The sequence below is a fragment of the Balaenoptera ricei genome, chromosome 12 (genome assembly GCF_028023285.1).
Source record: "Balaenoptera ricei isolate mBalRic1 chromosome 12, mBalRic1.hap2, whole genome shotgun sequence".
Lineage (NCBI taxonomy): Eukaryota > Metazoa > Chordata > Mammalia > Artiodactyla > Balaenopteridae > Balaenoptera > Balaenoptera ricei.
This window is the reverse complement of record NC_082650.1, coordinates 87241459-87258730: the sequence shown is the minus strand read 5'-3', so window position 1 is coordinate 87258730 and position 17272 is coordinate 87241459. Positions and strand designations below refer to the sequence as shown.

Here is a 17272-nt window from a genome sequence, read left to right as displayed (position 1 = left end):
CCATTACTCTAGGAGGTGGATCAAAAAAGCTCTTGCTGTGATTTATGTCAAAGAGTGTTCTTCCTAGGTTTTCCTCTGAGAGTTTTATAGTGTCCGGTCTTACATTTAGGTCTCGAATCCATTTTGAGTTTATTTTTGTGTACGGTGTTAGGGAGTGTTCTGATTTCATTCTTTTCCATGTAGCTGTCCAGTTTTCCCAGCACCACTTATTGAAGAGACTGTCTTTTCTCCATTGTATATCCTTGCCTCCTTTGTCATGGATTAGTTGACCATAAGTGTGTGGGTTTTATCTCTGGGTTTTCTATCTTGTTCCATTCATCTGTGTTTCTGTTTTTATGCCAGTACCATGTTGTTTTGATTACTGTAGCTTTGTAATATAGTCTGAAGTCAGGGAGTCTGATTCCTCCAGCTCCATTTTTTGTTCTCAAGCCTGCTTTGTCTATTTGGGGTCTTTTGTGTCCCCATACAAATTTTAAGATTTTTTGTTCTTGTTCCACAAAAAATGCCATTGGTAATTTGATAGGGATTGCATTGAATCTGTAGATTGCTTTGGGTAGTATAGTCATTTTCACAATATTGATTCTTCCAATCCAAGAACATGGTATATCTCTCCATCTGTTGGTATCATCTTTAATTTCTTTCATCGGTGTCTTATAGTTTTCTGCATACAGGTCTTTTGTCTCCCTAGGTAGGTTTATTCCTAGGTATTTTATTCTTTTTGTTGCAGTGGTAAATGGGAGTGTTTCCTTAATTTCTCTTTCAGATTTTTCATCATTAGTGTATAGGAATGCAAGAGATTTCTGTGCATTAATTTTGTATCCTGCAACTTTACCATATTCATTAATTAGCTCTAGTAGTTTTCTGGTGGCATTTTTAGGATTCTCTATGTATGGTATCATGTCATCTGCAAACAGTGAGTTTTACTTCTTCTTTTCCAATTTTTATTCCTTTTATTTCTTTTTCTTCTCTGATTGCCATGGCTTGGACTTCCAAAACTATGTTGAATAATAGTGGCAAGAGTGGACATCCCTGTCTTGTTCCTGGTCTTAGAGGAAATGCTTTCAGTTTTTCACGGTTGAGAATGATGTTTGCTGTGCGTTTGTCATATATGGCCTTTATTATGTTGAGGTAGGTTCCCTCTATGACCACCTTCTGGAGACTTTTTATCATAAATGGGTGTTGAATTTTGTGAAAAGCTTTTTCTGCTACTACTGAGAAGATCATATGGTTTTTATTCTTCACTTTGTTAATATGGTGTATCACACTGATTGATTTGCGTATATTGAAGAATCCTTGCATCCCTGGGATAAATCCCACTTGATCATGGTGTATGATCCTTTTAATGTCTTCTTGGATTCTGTTTGCTAGTATTTTGTTGAGGATTTTTGCATCTATGTTCATGAGTGATATTGGTCTGTAACTTTCTTTTTTTGTAGTATCTTTATCTGGTTTTAGTATCAGGGTGATGGTGGCCTCATAGAATGAGTTTGGGAGTGTTCCTACCTCCACAATTTTTTGGAAGATTTTGAGAAGGATGGATGTTAGCTCTTCTCTAAATGTTTGATAGAATTCACCTGTGAAGCCATCTGGTCCTGGACTTTCGTTTGTTGGATGACTTTTAATCACAGTTTCAATTTCATTACTTGTGATTGGTCTGTGCATATTTTCTATTTCTTCCTGATTCAGTCTTGGAAGGTTATATCTTTCTAAGAATTTGTCCATTTCTTCCAGGTTGTTGATTTTATTGGCATAGAGTTGCTTGTAGTAGTCTCTTAGGATGCTTTGTATTTCTGCGGTGTCTGTTGTAACTTCTCCTTTTTCATTTCTAATTTTATTGATTTGAGTCCTCTCCCTCTTTTTCTTGATGAGTCTGGCTGATGGTTTATAAATTTTGTTTATCTTCTCAAAGAACCAGCTTTTAGTTTTATTGATCTTTGCTATTGTTTTCTTTGTTTCTATTTCATTTATTTCTGCTCTGATATTTATGATTTCTTTCCTTCTGCTAACTTTGGGTTTTGTTTGTCTTCTTTCTCTAGTTCCTTTAGGCGTAAGGTTAGATTTTTTTTTTGAGGTTTTTCTTGTTTCCTGATGTAGGCTTGTATAGCTATAAACTTCCCTCTTGGAACTGCTTTTGCTGCATCCCATAGGTTTTGGATCGTCGTGTTTTCATTGTCATTTGTCTCTAGGTATTTTTGGATTTCCTGTTTGATTTCTTCAGTGATCTCTTGGTTATTTAGTAACGTATTGTTTAGCTTCCATGTGTTTGTGTTTTTTACGTTTTTTTTCCCTGTAATTCATTTCTAATCTCATAGCGTTGTGGTCAGAAAAGATGCTTGATAAGATTTCAATTTTCTGAAATTTACTGAGGCTTGATTTGTGACCCAAGATGTGATCTATCCTGGAGAATGTTCTGTGCGCACTTGAGAAGAAAGTGTAATCTGCTGTTTTTGGATGGAATGTCCTATAAATATCAATTAAATCTATCTGGTCTATTGTGTCATTTAAAGCTTCTGTTTCCTTATTTATTTTCATTTTGGATGATCTGTCCATTGGTGTAAGTGAGGTGTTAAAGTCCCCCACTATTATTGTGTTACTGTCGATTTCCTCTTTTATAGCTGTTAGCAGTTGCTAACAAGAAGTTTCTGCTCCTTCCTCCTGAAATTCTCCTCCCTTCTGTCTTCTTTTGACTAACTTTTTCATGGTATTTCAACTCAAATGCTATATTGTCACCAAAGCCTTTCCTGACTCTGCAGACGAAGTTCACCCTCATCTTATGAGATGCCACAGCACTCTGTCCTTCTCTGTCACACTTAGTGCAGATGGAATTTACAGAATTAGATGAGGGCAAGGAAAGTGGTTTTTTGGTTTGTTTTGGTTTAGTCTGGTCTACTTAGCTTAGAGCAATGCATGACATACATAATGCAATAAGCATTTAAAATTTTATTGTGAAATGTATCAGACATTTTTGAAGATAATGTAAAACATTATTTTATTAAGTGATAAAATAAACACCCAGGTACCCAACCCTTCATTTAAGAGACAGAATATTATTTGTACCATAAAAGCACCTTGTGTAACCCTCCTGACTTTTGTGTTAATCATTCTTTTGTTTTGCTTATAGTTTCATTACCTATGAGTATATGCCAAGGAAGTGTCTGGTTGAGTTTGGGAAAACTGAGTAGCAAGCACAAGCCCAGCTGCTCCCATGAGAAAGCTGAGCAGTCCCTGGGTTATGGTGTGCTTCTGTGCACTGAAAGGGTTCAGGATCCCTTAGGGGAGTTAATAGGCAAGGTCAGGAGTGACTTGTGTGAATCCACACTTCCAGGCCGTAGTGTGATGGAATATTGTGTGAGTTCACACATCCAGGGCTCCTGCCAAGGTTGTAGTGTGATGGAGTACTGTGTGAACTCACACATCCAGGGCTCCTGCCAAGGTCGCAGCGTGGTGGAGTATTAGATAGCCAACGTGTGGAATAGGCTTGTTTGCATGTACACTTACTGTTCAGTTTTCCTTCCTTCAACTCTTAGGAGTAGGGCAAAGCAGAAAACCTCTGTGAGGGGAAAAGACTGCCCTCATATGATCTAGGCTATAGGGCAGAAACTTTCTCAGTCCACCCTCAAACAAATCAAGTGCTGAAAGGAATCTGGCCAAGCTTTTAATCTGTCCTTAGGTTAAAAAATGGCACCATGGCAGCACAGGTCTTTCAGATGATAGACCTCAGCATAGCTGTCTGTTGAGCACACTGATCCAATCTTGATCAGTCACCTCTGTATCTAAGACAGAGGACCTCTTTGGAATCTTCCTTCACGTCTTCCTAGGGATTCCCTCTACCTTCCTTGTGCATTGGATCTTGTTTCCTAACACCTATTTTGTCTCTTGGTTTACTCTCTCATTTTGGTGGAGCCTATTCTCCATTATCTTGTTGGGAAAAGTGGTGTAGGAAATAAATATGTCTGAAACCTTTAGTGTCTAAAAATGTCTTTATTCTGCTCTTACATTTGTTTAGCTAAGTATGGAATTGTAGGTTGGAACTCTTTCCTTCAGAATTTTGAGAGTATTGCTCCATTGGCTTTTGGGTTGCAGCATTGCTGTTGAGAGTTTCAAAGCTTTTCTGGTTGCTAGTTCTTTATATGTGATCCTTTTCCCCTTTCAAGAATCTTGTAGAATCTTCTCTTTGTTTCGGCTGCCCTAATGGCACATGATGATGTACCTCTGGTCTCTCAGTACTCATTGGGCCCTTTTCCTCTGGAAGCAGTTCAGTTCTGGGAAATTTTCTTAGTTTGTTAATCATTTTCTCCCATCTGTCTTCTCTGTTCTTTCTTTATGGAACTTCTGTCATTTAGATGGTGGATCATCTTCACTGGTTCTCTTAATTTTTAGTTTTTTCCTCTCCTTTTTTTCCATTTATACCTTTTTGCTGTATTTACTAGGTTATTTCTTCAGCTGTAACCGCTTTTTTGAGCTTTTTGCTTTTCTTTCTCCCTTTTTTTGTCTATCTCTCTTTCTCCTTCCTCTCTCCCCTCCTTTTCCTCACTCCGTCTCATTCCATTTTTTCTTTTAAAATTCAAGTGCTCTTTTGTTCTATGACTGTTCCTTTGTTATAGCAACATTTTCCCTTTTAAAAATTTATTGTATTGAAGTATAGTTGATTTACAGTGTTGTGTTAATTTCTGCTCTACAGCAAAGTGACTCAGCTATACACATATATACATTCTTTTTTATATTCTTTTCCATTATGGTTTATCACAGGATATTGAATATAGTTCCCTGTGCTATATAGTAGGAGCTTGTTGTTTATCTATCCTATATATACTAGTTTACATCCGCTAATTGGCAAACTCCCAATCCATCCTTCCCCCACCCCCACCCCCAGTTACAGCAACATTTTCTTATTTCATGAATGCGATTTTTTTTCTCTGAGAACAATACTGATAGATTTTTAAGTTTTATTTCTCTCTACAAGTTGCTTTTTCTCTGTTTTGGTTTTTAACTTGCATGTTAGAAGCTTTCTTCAGGTGTCTGATAGTCCTCAGTTATCTGCACGTGACTGAAAGGAGGCTGATTGGACGTTCGGAGAGCACACATGGGACTTGTGTCTTTGAGTGTCACATTAGGGTGATGTTGGTGAGCTGATTGCTAGGAATCTGTGAAGTCGGTATCTGAGATCTTATCTAATAAAATAGATTTACATAACAGATCTATTATAGATATTTTGGCCTGGTCAGATTCCCTATGTCAAGAACTGTGAAGAAGCTGAGATTTTACCCTACATGTTGTTGAAAGTAGCTCTCCATGGTTTCTCAGTTTCCGTACATCTTGTGAGCAAGGACACTGAAAGGCTTTTGTTCCAGACCATCTTTTTAAGGATGTTGCTGTAGTGAGGAGCTTTGGGAGGTGTAGGTAGTGTCTCTGTCTGGAGCAGAAGGTGATTTGTTTACTGTCCAGTATGACAGAGATAAGGTCTCCCTCCAGTTCAAAGGTTAGACAGGTTTTCTTATACCCCCTTAAAAAAGATCAAGGTTTCCTAAGCTTAGAGTTCTTCAACTGTGACCCAAACCCTATGCATGCGTGGTATCCACCTGTGTCACCCCATGTGACTTGGGCGAGTGAGAACAAGGGCAACTGAGGTGAACTTGAAACTCTCACCCCAGAGTCTCGTGTCTCTTGCCAGCATCCATGACCCTGTGGCCAGCTAGCTTATTGGCTTGCAAATAGGGTTAGATCTTACGCTCCTTGCAGTTCTTGAAATGCCAGAGAAGGCTCTAGCCTGTTTCCTTCCTGGAGAGTAAGACTCTTTAACTGCCAGCCTTCTGGGAACCCAGTAGAGGAAGCGCTCTGTGCACCTCGGCGTTCAGGGTTCAGAACGCCTCTGCTTATACCTTCGTGCTCTCAGCTTTGCCAGGTGACTTCCCGTTCAGAGGGCCTCTGTTCTGACCTCTCTGGGGAACAAACCTCCAGACTCCTCAGGTGAAGGAGGCCTGTAGCAGGGAGAGGATGTGGGGATCTGGTCCTTGCTGAGAGGTCCCCTTCTCAATGAAGCATTGCCTGCCTTTTCTGTTTAAAACCACTACCTTTCTCACCCTCTTTCCTCTTTATCTTTCTCCGTAGCACTTATTACCTTCAGACATACTGTATCATTTTTCTTATTTACTGTCTTTATCACCCTTCCCATTAGTATGTAAGCTCCAAAAGGTCACAGATTTTTATCTCTTTAATTTTAGTCTTTATCTCTAACACCTAGAAAGTGTCTATGATATGCCTATTTATAGACTATCTGTTATAATAATAGCTGTTGTAATAGCTATTCAGTAAATATTTGTTGACTGGACGAGTGAATGAACGGTTGGGAGGAACTTGCACAGCTTTTGCGCTTGGCTTCTGGTTTGGAATAAAACTTGATAAGTTTATTTTCTTTAAGTCATTGGTACATTTTTTTAAAAGCTTTAAATATTGATGTTAATTGAGGGCATAGGTGACTCTCACAGCAGGTTAATTATTGTCCTTGCAAAGCAATTTAGGATAATTTGTTTTGTGAACAGTTTCTTATCACGTGCTTTAGAATCCTGTTTTGGGCACTCCTAACTGCAGTGTTCTTTGTTTCTGTTAGAGCATTTCTATCACTCTCAGTCAGTAAATACTGGGTATGCGTAGTTTGTAGGTAGAGCTTATGGGATTTGCTAAGGACTGGACGTGGGGCATAGAAGACAGAAAGGTTAATAAAGATTGAATTTGGGGGTTTCCCTGGTGGCACAGTGGTTAAGAATCTGCCTGCCAATGCAGGAGACACAAGTTCGAGCCCTGGTCCGGGAAGATCCCACATGCCGCGGAGCAACTAAGCCTGTGCACCACAACTACTGAGCCTGTGCACCACAACTACTGAAGCCCACGCACCTAGCGCCCATGCTCCACAACAAGAGGAGCCACCACAAGGAGAATCCCGTGCACCGCAACGAAGAGTAGCCCCCGCTCGCCACAACTAGAGAAAGCCCGCACGCAGCAACGAAGACCCAACGCAGCCAAAAATAAATAAATAAATCTGTGACCCTGTTTAAAAAAAAACAAACAAAAAGATTGAATTCGGGCTAATAAGTGGCAGAGCCTGAATTTCAACCAGAATCTGTCCTTAACCACTATGCTGGGCTTCCCTGGTGGCGCAGTGGTTAAGAATCTGCCTGCCAATGCAGGGGACAAGGGTTCGAGCCCTGGTCCAGGAAGATCCCACATGCTACGGAGCAACTAAGCCCGTGCGCCACAACTACTGAGCCCACATGCCACAACTACTGAAGCCCGCGCGCCTAGAGCTTGTGCTCCGCAACAAGAGAAGCCACCGCAATGAGAAGCCCGCGCACTGCAACGAAGAGTAGCCCCCGCTCGCCACAACTAGAGAAAGCCCGTGCACAGCAATGAAGACCCAATGCAGCCAAAAATAAAGAAAATAAATTTAAAAACAAAAACCAAAAAAACCGTACTATGGTATGCTTCCTCTTGGATAAGAAAAACACAGCAAAGAAAATGATTAAAAGAGCATGGCCTGCGCAGTGGGGGAAAAGCCAGGAGAGTGAGACGTGCAGGGAGCCAAGTAACCTGGTTATGTTTATCTTCTTATGAAATAAGAACCAAACTGCTCAGTCGAGACTGAAGGCTAGGTTTGAGCAGAGAAAATAACCTATGAAATAGTGATCTAGGAATGTGGAGCGGGAATGGATTCAGAAAACCTAGTGTGATTGCTCGGCAGCACTGAGGGCCTGTTTAAGCTTAGTGATCGTGGATTTGAAGTCTGGTCCGTCAGAAGAGCTGTGTATTCTTCCCAGCTCCATTCACCTTGTGGATACAAGTATGGATGAGGCAGAGAGTTAGGTTTACAAAGGTTGAGATTTCTCCGGGCAAATATGACAAAGCAAGAGTAGTATGTGTCCTTAACAGGACGTGTGCAAGGGTGAGTGATAACATGAACCGTGGAGGTTAAGGTGGGTAAGGAGGGAAGTGGGGACTTGAGGGGAAGCAGGGGGCGATGAAGGGGAGTAGGATCCAGTGGGGTCAAAGGATTGTTGAACTGGTGGTCTTAGAGAGAATGAACTGGAAAGAAAGGCGGGCGTGTGAGGGGATGTCGATTGGAATTTAAGTTACAGAGGGATCGCGGTCATTGGCCATGTAAAAGTCTAGGGGACGACGCAGGAGTGGGAGCCAGGAGGGCTGCAAGGCGAGAGCCCTGAGGGCGGGGAGGGAAGGAATCGGGGAGGTTTCTCACCCACAGTGATGGCTGCAGTCATTTGGGAGGAAGTAACCTTGAATTAAGAGATACAGCCTTCAAGAAGTAAGGGCTTCCAGGGCTCTGTAAGGACTGCAGACACGAGCAAGGTGCCAAGTGGTACTGTGTGACGACGTGGCATTCAAAGGTGGTGGAGGTGGCCGCAGAGAGGAGACACGGAGGATGTCTGCAGGCACTCGCGGGCGGCACAGGAGCTGCGGGCTGGGCGGGGGGAGGAGCGTGGAAGAGAAGCAGCCCCGCGGAGGAGCTGCAGCCTTACTGGCGCTCTCTGAGGCGGCAGATTCTAAGTTTGCATTATCTGGGTGCATTAAAAATTTACTTTCCATTAAGGAAAATTTCTTCCTCTTCTCTGTAATATACAGAAGTTACGTTTCTGATACTTGATTTCCCTTCATATATGCGTGAAGGGAAAAGTTGTAAGTACGATACAAAGAACTTTTTTCCTGGACTGTTTAAGAGTAATTTGCCAACACGATGCTCCATCATCCCCAAACACTTTAGTGGGTATTTCCTCCAAACAAGAGTATTGTCCTACATAACCAATGAAATCATCAAATTACAAAGCTAACATCGATACATTACTGCCACTTTATCCTCAGACCCATTGAAGTTTTGCTAGTTTTCCCCATAGAGTCCTTTGCAGCAAATGATCAGTTCAGAATCATGCCTCGTAATCAGTGCTATGCCTCTTCAGTCCCCTTCGTTCTGGAATAGTTCCTCGGTCTGTCCTTGAGTCTCATGACCGTAACGCCTTTGAAGACTGTAACCCTGATAGTTTGTAGAATGTCCTTCAGTTCTCATTGGTCTGTGATTTCCTCGTGGTGTGTGACAGGACTGTCTCAGGAGCAATGCTGTGCTCACCTCATATATCTTACCAGGTGGCACATTGACTTCTGTGTGTCCCATTAATGTGATGTTAACTTGATCATTTAAGTCTCTGTCAGACTTCACTGTAAAGTCACTCTTTTTCCCTTCAAACTTCTGGTATGTATGTATGTATTTATATCAGTGTGGATTTATGAATTTCTGTATTATTCAGTGCATGTTAATCCATTTCTGTCGTCATTTACTTTGGCGCTCAGTTTATCCCCGCTGTGACCAGGGAAACCTCTTCAAGCTGGCTTCTCTGTCCTTTTGATGTGTCCCCTCGTTCTCCTGGCACTAACTTGCTTTCTGGTATGAAAAGATGGTCCAGATGGATCTTGTCCTGTGTGTGCCCCAGCTCTGGAGTCAACCATTTCTGCACAGCCTTGGTTCTTCTTCGTGGAGCATTGTATTAGAAACCGGTACCGGGGGCTGTGTTCTCAGGCCCTGTGAGTGGACCGAGCTAGTGAGTACGTGTATATACATATATACTTACACATACATGAACACATTTACATCTGTTTTTACACCTGTTTTTCTTTATCTAAACATGTAGTAAAAACCACGAGTTCACATGAGTATTTCTCATTTTAGTCCAGTTTAGTCCAAAACCGCAGGACTCGTTTTATATTTGTATCCCCTTTCCATCTGTGGACCTGCTTTCCCTGAAAGGTTTCAGTAGGGCACCTGGCCCTCCAGACCCTTGGTGTGTTTTCTCACTTGATCAGCCCCTTCCATAAGCAGCTCCTGTCACTGCCTCCCTCCCTCATGACGCACCCGTCCACCTCTCGGGCTTCTGCACCTCCTGCAGCCCCCGTCCCTGTGTGACACCCTCCTCACCCCACCCGGACTTGCTCAGCCCTCCCGCCAGGAGCTCCTCCTGCAGGGACGTTCTCCTCCCCTCACTCGGGCTCCGCTGCCCACACCCACCTGCACCCCCGAGAGGGGTTTCTCTCCTCCTTTTGGGACTCCTGCACCCTGTACCAGGCTGCCCCTCGGCCAGGACCCCCTCCTCCCCCCGAGCCTAAGGTCCCCTCCCATGCAGTTGCCCCCTCATCCTGCTCGGGCTCCCAGTACCTTGTTCTGCCTGGATTGCCCTCGGCACCTGCACAGGCTCGGACCTCAGGCCACCCCAGCAGGGACGCCCTCCTCACTCCAGGTGGACTCTGGTGTCTCACTCTGGGCTCCCTGCCCACGGAGAGGCCCACTGTGCATTGTCTCCAGATTAAACATCTCCCGGTTCTTTGACTCCTTTTCCCATCATGTTATTTCTGGAGGGTTGAGTAATAAGACAGCAAGTGGGCTGTTAGGATGACCTGACACCCAACAACCCAGAGGTGGACCACACTTTGCAGGTAAAGGACACAGTTTTCCGTGATACTGCTCTCACCTCAGACACCAGCTGCAACTTGAGGATCCATAGGCTACCCTTGCTTCTGATCACATGGCTACAAATTGGGAGTTACTCATTACCCCCTCAGGTTCAGTAATTCACGAGAACAACTCACAGAACCCAGGCGAGCACTCTACTTATTATTAAAGTTTTATTATAGCAAAGGGATACAAATCAGAGCCATCCAAAAGAACAGATGCCCAGCGCCAGGTCTGGGAGGGTCCCAGATTTGTGAAGTCCGTTGTTATCCCCCCAGGGGGTCAGGATGCATTACCCACCCAGAAGAATCTATGTGTGACAATGTAGAGAGTATTACCAACCAGAGAAGCTACTCCAAGCCTCAGTGTCCAGAGTTTTTATTGGTGTTTCATTACATAGCCGCAATTGATTGAATCATCACCCACATGGCTCAGTCTCCAGCCCCCTTCCCTGCCCTGAAGGTTGGGCTTACAGCATGTGGCTCAAAACCCCAACTTTCCAATCACATGGTTGGTCTCACTGGTGTGGCCAGCCCCCGTCCTGAGTCGTCACCTTACCGTAGGCCACCATGAATAACAGAGACACTCCTGTCATTGGGAAATTCTAAGGATTTAGAGGCTAACTCTCAGGAATTAGGGACAAAAGCCAACCAAATTCTTTATTCCAAGAGTTGAGAAGCTACTTCCCAGCAAGCAGGACAAAAGGCAACCAGATTCTTCACTAGGCAGCTATGGAAAACTAAATTGCTTTCTTCTGTGGTATACAGATCAACTGTTCACTCTTAAAATATCTACCTTGAGATTTCTCATTTACCTTCTCAGATTAAGTTGTATAAGAGTTCTGTAATGGTTATAAGGTACTTATTTACTCATTTTTTTAAACAAATTTTTTAAAAATTTTATTTATTTACTTTTGGCTGCATTGGGTCTTCATTGCTGCGCGCAGGCTTTTCTCTCGTTGCAGCGGGTGGGGGCTGCTCTTTGTTGCGGTGCGCGGGCTTCTCATTGTGGTGGCTTCCCTTGATGCGGAACACGGGCTCTAGGCGCGCAGACTCAGTAGTTGTGGCGCACGGGCTTAGTTGCTCCACGGCATGTGGGATCTTCCCCGACCAGGGCTCGAGCCCTTGTCCCCAGCATTGGCAGGCGGATTCTTAACCCCTGCGCCACCAGGGAAGCCATATTTATTCATTTTTTATCATAGTAAGTAACAAACTTTCAGAAATGTTCTAATACTGCTATATAAAATAATGGCATTGGAGTAATATAATCAAATGTATAGTAAAGTAAAAGTATAGTTGTATTGTATTTTTCCTTTTACCTGTCAATTACATATCTTATCTGTTTTAGGTATGACTTTAGCCTTTCCAGCTTCAGTTCATGATTCTCTGATTTGCAGTAAAACATTTCAAATTCTATATAAAAATGAGGAAGTTGTTTTAAATGACGTCATGATCTTCAAGGTTAAAATGTTGTTGGATGAAAAAAAGGTAAACATTTCTTCATATATATTTAGATAAATATTTTTTGTAAAGCCTCAAGGCATATTTCTAACTTTCTATAAAATATTCAAAAGGCAACTTATAGTGTAATTTCTCTTCAGATTGAAGAAACCCTTGAGGAAATGAATTTTCTGTTATCCTTGGATCTGCACTTCACAGATGGAGATTATTCGTAAGTAGGCTAATCAAACAATTAAAAATCTTAAGTTACTCATGACAGTTATCTATCTGTATTAGAGTCCCCCCCCCATTTTCTTCTTAGAACCCAGACTACCCCCTTCTTTATTTTGGACTCCTTCTCCCTTCTGGGAGAGTCTCATGGGAATGGTTAGGCATACTTTTTTGTGCCCATGCTGATTCCATGAGCTCCAGGTAGCAAAGCAGACGACTTGAAGAAACATGAAACAATTTCCTAGACTCTAGAAATTGCACGGTTAATACAATACCACTGCCTTGAGGCATTTAAACACAACCGAGCTCTGTTCCAGTGCATCACTGGCTTATCTTTCTTGGTGGCATGAGTGATGCCACCTTCAGGTGGGACTCTCTTGATACTCAGAGAGCTATCCAGACTGATGACTCTTAGACTTAACAGTTGTTTCCACAGTCCATGAAGAAGTTTTAGGACTGGCTACCCTGAACTTGTCCACACATCTGGACATACAGTCATACATTTTAGGGACAAACTGTGCTTGTATTCATGTAAAACAAGAATCAGAGATCCATTTTACTATTTTACTTTCGTGGGGTTTTTCTTCATTTCAAATGTACCTGTAGAAATACTTCTTGAAAATTGTGTATAAATTCAGACTACGTGTGGGATAAACGTCTAAGCAGTTACATTTCTCAAGGTCTGCTTGTGAGATGTCCTCTTTACTACCACGGAGGAATAAGAATGTTTTACGTGGTGGCTACTGGTCCTCTGTAATACTTGTTTATTGCAGGGAATTCCTTGAGGGATTCTTTTTTAAACCAAGTCAATTCTGTAAGTGGAGTAAGCTGAAATGAGTAAATAGTTAATTAGCTGTAGGTAATTATAATGTACGTATTGGTTAAAAATAGATACATATTTGGACATATTTTCATGGCATTGTTTCAATTTTTGTATGTGTAAATCTAATGACAGATTAAATATCTGTAATAAAATATATACCAATTATTGATACTTGCTTATTTTTGAGCAACACTTAATAACAAAATTTTGTACCATAAAAACAATTTTAAACACCTTTTGGGATTTATCACAATAGGATTTGACCTACACTGTACTGCAACTTTATTATAAACAGTATTCCCTATGGAGTAAAATTTTAAGATGAGAGTATTTCCTAAAGTATCAAAAAGGACTCGTTTTGTAGGGGCATTAGTGAAAAACAGTCCATTAACATGGAAACTGTAAGTACAGTTAGAAAACTAGAAGTAAGATCTGGTTATTTTCTTATTGTTAGATTTCATATTGCTGTCTAATGCAAATGTGATGCTTTAAAAATTATTCTCATTCTGTTGTTAAAAAATAATTAAGTAATTAAAGGTTTCGATAGTTTAAACTATGCTACAAAATGTTGGCCTTCACGAAATTTTCGTACTAATAAGCAAATGTGTTGCTTTTTACAGGGCAGATGATCTGAACGCCTTGCAGCTAATAAGCAGCCGAACACTGAAGCTGCACTTTAGCCTCCAAAGAGGCCTCCATCACCATGTCAATGTCATGTTTGATTACTTCCACCTTTCTGTTGTGTCTGTGACAGTCCATGCGTCATTGGTTGCTCTACACCAGCCACTAATAAGGTAAGTGTAACCACTTCCCTGCTCCTTAATTACATAGTGTCCTTTATTTTTATAATGAAAACATATACTTTGATAAAGGTAACTGAAATAGGAATTTCTAAAGTCACACTTATTTAATAAATACTTTCATTTTTATACTAAAGTATTAATAAAATATAAGAGCATGGGAACATTAGATTGATGACTTTTTTATTACAAAAATATGGAGCATTCTTTGTCAAATAAACTGACCAAGAAAAGTAATGCAATATGGAAATAACCATACAGCACTGTTTAGTCTGCACTTCTGTTTTTATGCAATGCTGACTGTAACTATTCATTCTCTGGGAAAGTGTATTCATTTTTTCATAGTTTTTGTGTCTTTTCTCTAGACTAATTTATCTTCTTAAATCTATACAGTAATTCTTGTTCTCTAAGTTATTAACCTATTTTATGGATCTTTACTAAATAAGCCATTTAAAACTATATCATGTTAGCCTAAAGGTACATAATATTCTGGATCATAATAAATTCGTTGGGATAATTGTTTTTTCTGCTCACTTCCATGGGGAGATGGGTTGTCTTTCATTAATGTAAGAATACAGTTCAAGCTCTTTAGTTCTTACAGTAAGACATCATCCTTGTGGCATGGGTAACAGATAGACACTTTTAAATCAGTAACTTATGTGGAAAGGCTCCAAATTGACTTGACTTCTGAACTACTTTACAATTTCTGATGCAAATTTTATTCCAGCAACTGATGTTAGGGATGATGCTTAAGGGTTATGATGTTAAACTGACTTATCAGAAAACTAAGTAGGTGATTTTGTAGAATTACCTACTTCAGAGTTTATAGAAAACCAAGACAATTTAACATATTTTCCCCAAGTAACAGCCTGTTGCATGTGTTTACGTTGCTGTAAAAATTGTGAGCCCGACTTCCCCTGTGTTGTCCCGTGATGTCTTTAGAGCATGGGGTCAGGAAGACGTCTGTTTCTCCTGATGGCCTGCTTTGCCTTCCTTATTCTGTAGTAAGATCTGGAACTGGTTGTTTTGCCATTTTTGTCTTTCCTGTTAGACCTTTGAGAGCTTGTTCTCAGTTGCTATAACTTTTGTAAACAGGAAAGTGTTCCTATGATTATATATAATTTTATTATAAACTTATTCAAAACAATTTTAGATGTTGATTAAATAAATTAATATTTAACAGCATAATAACTCAATGAAACTTCTTTGACAGGAAAGTATGTTTTTTTGAAATATAACTTTCGAATAAGTAGTATACAATATTACTTTTATATGAATAGCCTGTTAGGTTTTAATGCTAAAAGTTTTTAATCTGTTTATAAAATACATTCCTGTAGTTTTCCGAATTTCTTAGTTTTGTGATTTCATTAAGAATCCCTAACGAAGCTATTTCTAGCATTCCTTTTTCTTTATAACAATGGCTTCGTTTCTTTTCGGAAGAAATGCGCGAACGGTCCCTAGCGGTTAGCTCGGGTTATCAGTGCCGCTCTCTAATCGCTGAGTACGGAGAGCTCGTCCTGGTGACTCAGTGTGCGATTCCTCCTGCCGTACTGCAGCTCTTGCACAGACTGGTGGGGAGAGGCGGCTCATCTCCTAGAGACCGTTCACTGCAAGGAGAGGACATTTTTGGCTCAGAATCAGAAGCCAAGAGGACTAGCTGTTGGCTCTGGTTGGCGATTGGAGAAGAGACTGAGGCGCCTGCGACAACTGGGGTTGCTGCTCTTTCTGTCACTGCCCTGGGCTCTGATGTCCCCTCTCTCGCTGCTAGAGCTGTGCCCTTCTTTGCCTGTAAAGGAGAGGGTCGGGAAGGAAAGCAAGGCAAGGGGAAGGAAAGGTTTTTGCTGGTGGCACGCTGGTAGAGGGGTCCTGTTAACGGTAGTGTTCCTCACTGTTTATGCTTCTATAAATGCAGGGTTTCTCCTGAAGTTTTGTTATAGCTGGACTTTTTAGTCCTCTAAACTAAATGAAAAAATTTTTAGTTTACAGTATTACATTTTTAAACATAATTATTATTATTTTAATTTATTTATTTTTATTTTTGGCTGCATTGGGTCTTCATTGCTGTGCGGGGGCTTTCTCTAGTTGTGGCGAGTGGGGGCTACTGTTCATTGTGGTGTGCGGGCTTCTCATCGTGGTGGCTTCTCTTGTTGCAGAGCACGGGCTCTAGACATGCGGGCTTCAGTAGTTGTGGCGCGTGGGCTCAGTAGTTGTGGCTCACGGGCTCTAGAGCGCAGGCTCAGTAGTTGTGGCGCTCGGGCTTAGTTGCTCTGCGGCATGTGCGATCTTCTGAGACCAGGGCTCGAACCCGTGTCCCCTGCATTGGCAGGCAGATTCTTAACCACTGCGCCACCAGGGAAGTCCCTAAATATTATATTTATATAAAACAATTTCTATGATCAACCCAACTATAGGCATTAAATCAAGTATTTAAAGTAACTGAGGTTAAGATTTTTCTTTGCTTGTTTTTTGCATAACTTGTTTCTTATATTTGATTTTTTTAGGTACAGCTTCTTTGACTCAATTTTAAGAAACACTTCATAGCAAGTGGTATTTACCAATGACTTGCGACACCCTCGTTGCTAGGGTCTAGATATTTCATTTTTGCAAAGCAAATTCATTTTGCAAATGAAGGCTGCTCTCTGCTTATGGTACATTTGATTTACTTTCCTGTCTTTTCCCTTTTGCCAGGCTGCCAACCAGTCAAATGCTTTGGCCTTCTTATAGTTAGCCAGTACTTTACCTCAAATTCTTAAAGGAAAAATTGTAAAGTTACTTTAAGAAGAGTTTAGAAATCAAGGCCTTGCAAAGCCCTTGCTTTTTATTCTGTCCCTCTAAGACTTTCTTTTGTAAACATTTAACTTAACGCTATAAATAGACTCTTTTGACAATAATAATGTGATGCTTGTTCCTCCAGCTTTCCTCGCCCTGTGAAGACTACTTGGTTAAACAGAAATGCACCAGCACAAAACAAAGATTCTGTGATTCCTACTCTTGAAAGTGTGGTCTTTGGTATTAACTACACAAAACAGTTATCACCAGACGTAAGAACTGATATGTTTATAAATCCTCTTTTCTTTCTTACTTTGAATGAAATTTGTTTTAACTGTTATGTTTGTGAATGTGATCGTTCTTTTGTTAATTATTTGAGCTCAACAACTTACATATCTAATTAAATATGATCTTAACAGATTGGTTGGTTCCAGTTGTTTTTTTGAAAACGAACCTGATACTTCAAGATTTTACAAGACTTAATGGATAGAGATCTTTGACAGCCGGGGCCTTTTTTAACTTATTACTTACTGTCTCCCCCTGTTCCCTTCACACAACTGGTAGAATCATTGCAAAGGTGCTTGTAAAGAGTCACTGCCAGAGTTGAGACCCAGCTTGCAGCAGTATGAGTACAGCCATTACTCCCCTGAAAGAAAAGGGGGCTCAGACTACAAAAGTGGAGTACCACTCAGTCAAAGTTTCCTGT

At 41.0% G+C, this 17272-nt stretch overlaps 1 protein-coding gene across 10 annotated transcripts in view; it reads left to right on the top strand.

The window, feature by feature from the left end:
* FAM135A (family with sequence similarity 135 member A) overlaps positions 1-17272 on the top strand; it is a 119811-nt gene that overhangs the window by 46073 nt on the left and 56466 nt on the right. For all 10 annotated transcript variants that reach the window (XM_059941825.1, XM_059941827.1, XM_059941824.1 and 7 more), the window contains 4 exons: positions 11852-11991; positions 12105-12175; positions 13618-13791; positions 16712-16838. In XM_059941825.1, coding sequence (XP_059797808.1) covers positions 11854-11991; positions 12105-12175; positions 13618-13791; positions 16712-16838 — 510 coding nt within the window. In that variant the 5' untranslated portion in view covers positions 11852-11853. The remainder of the gene's footprint in view (positions 1-11851; positions 11992-12104; positions 12176-13617; positions 13792-16711; positions 16839-17272) is intronic.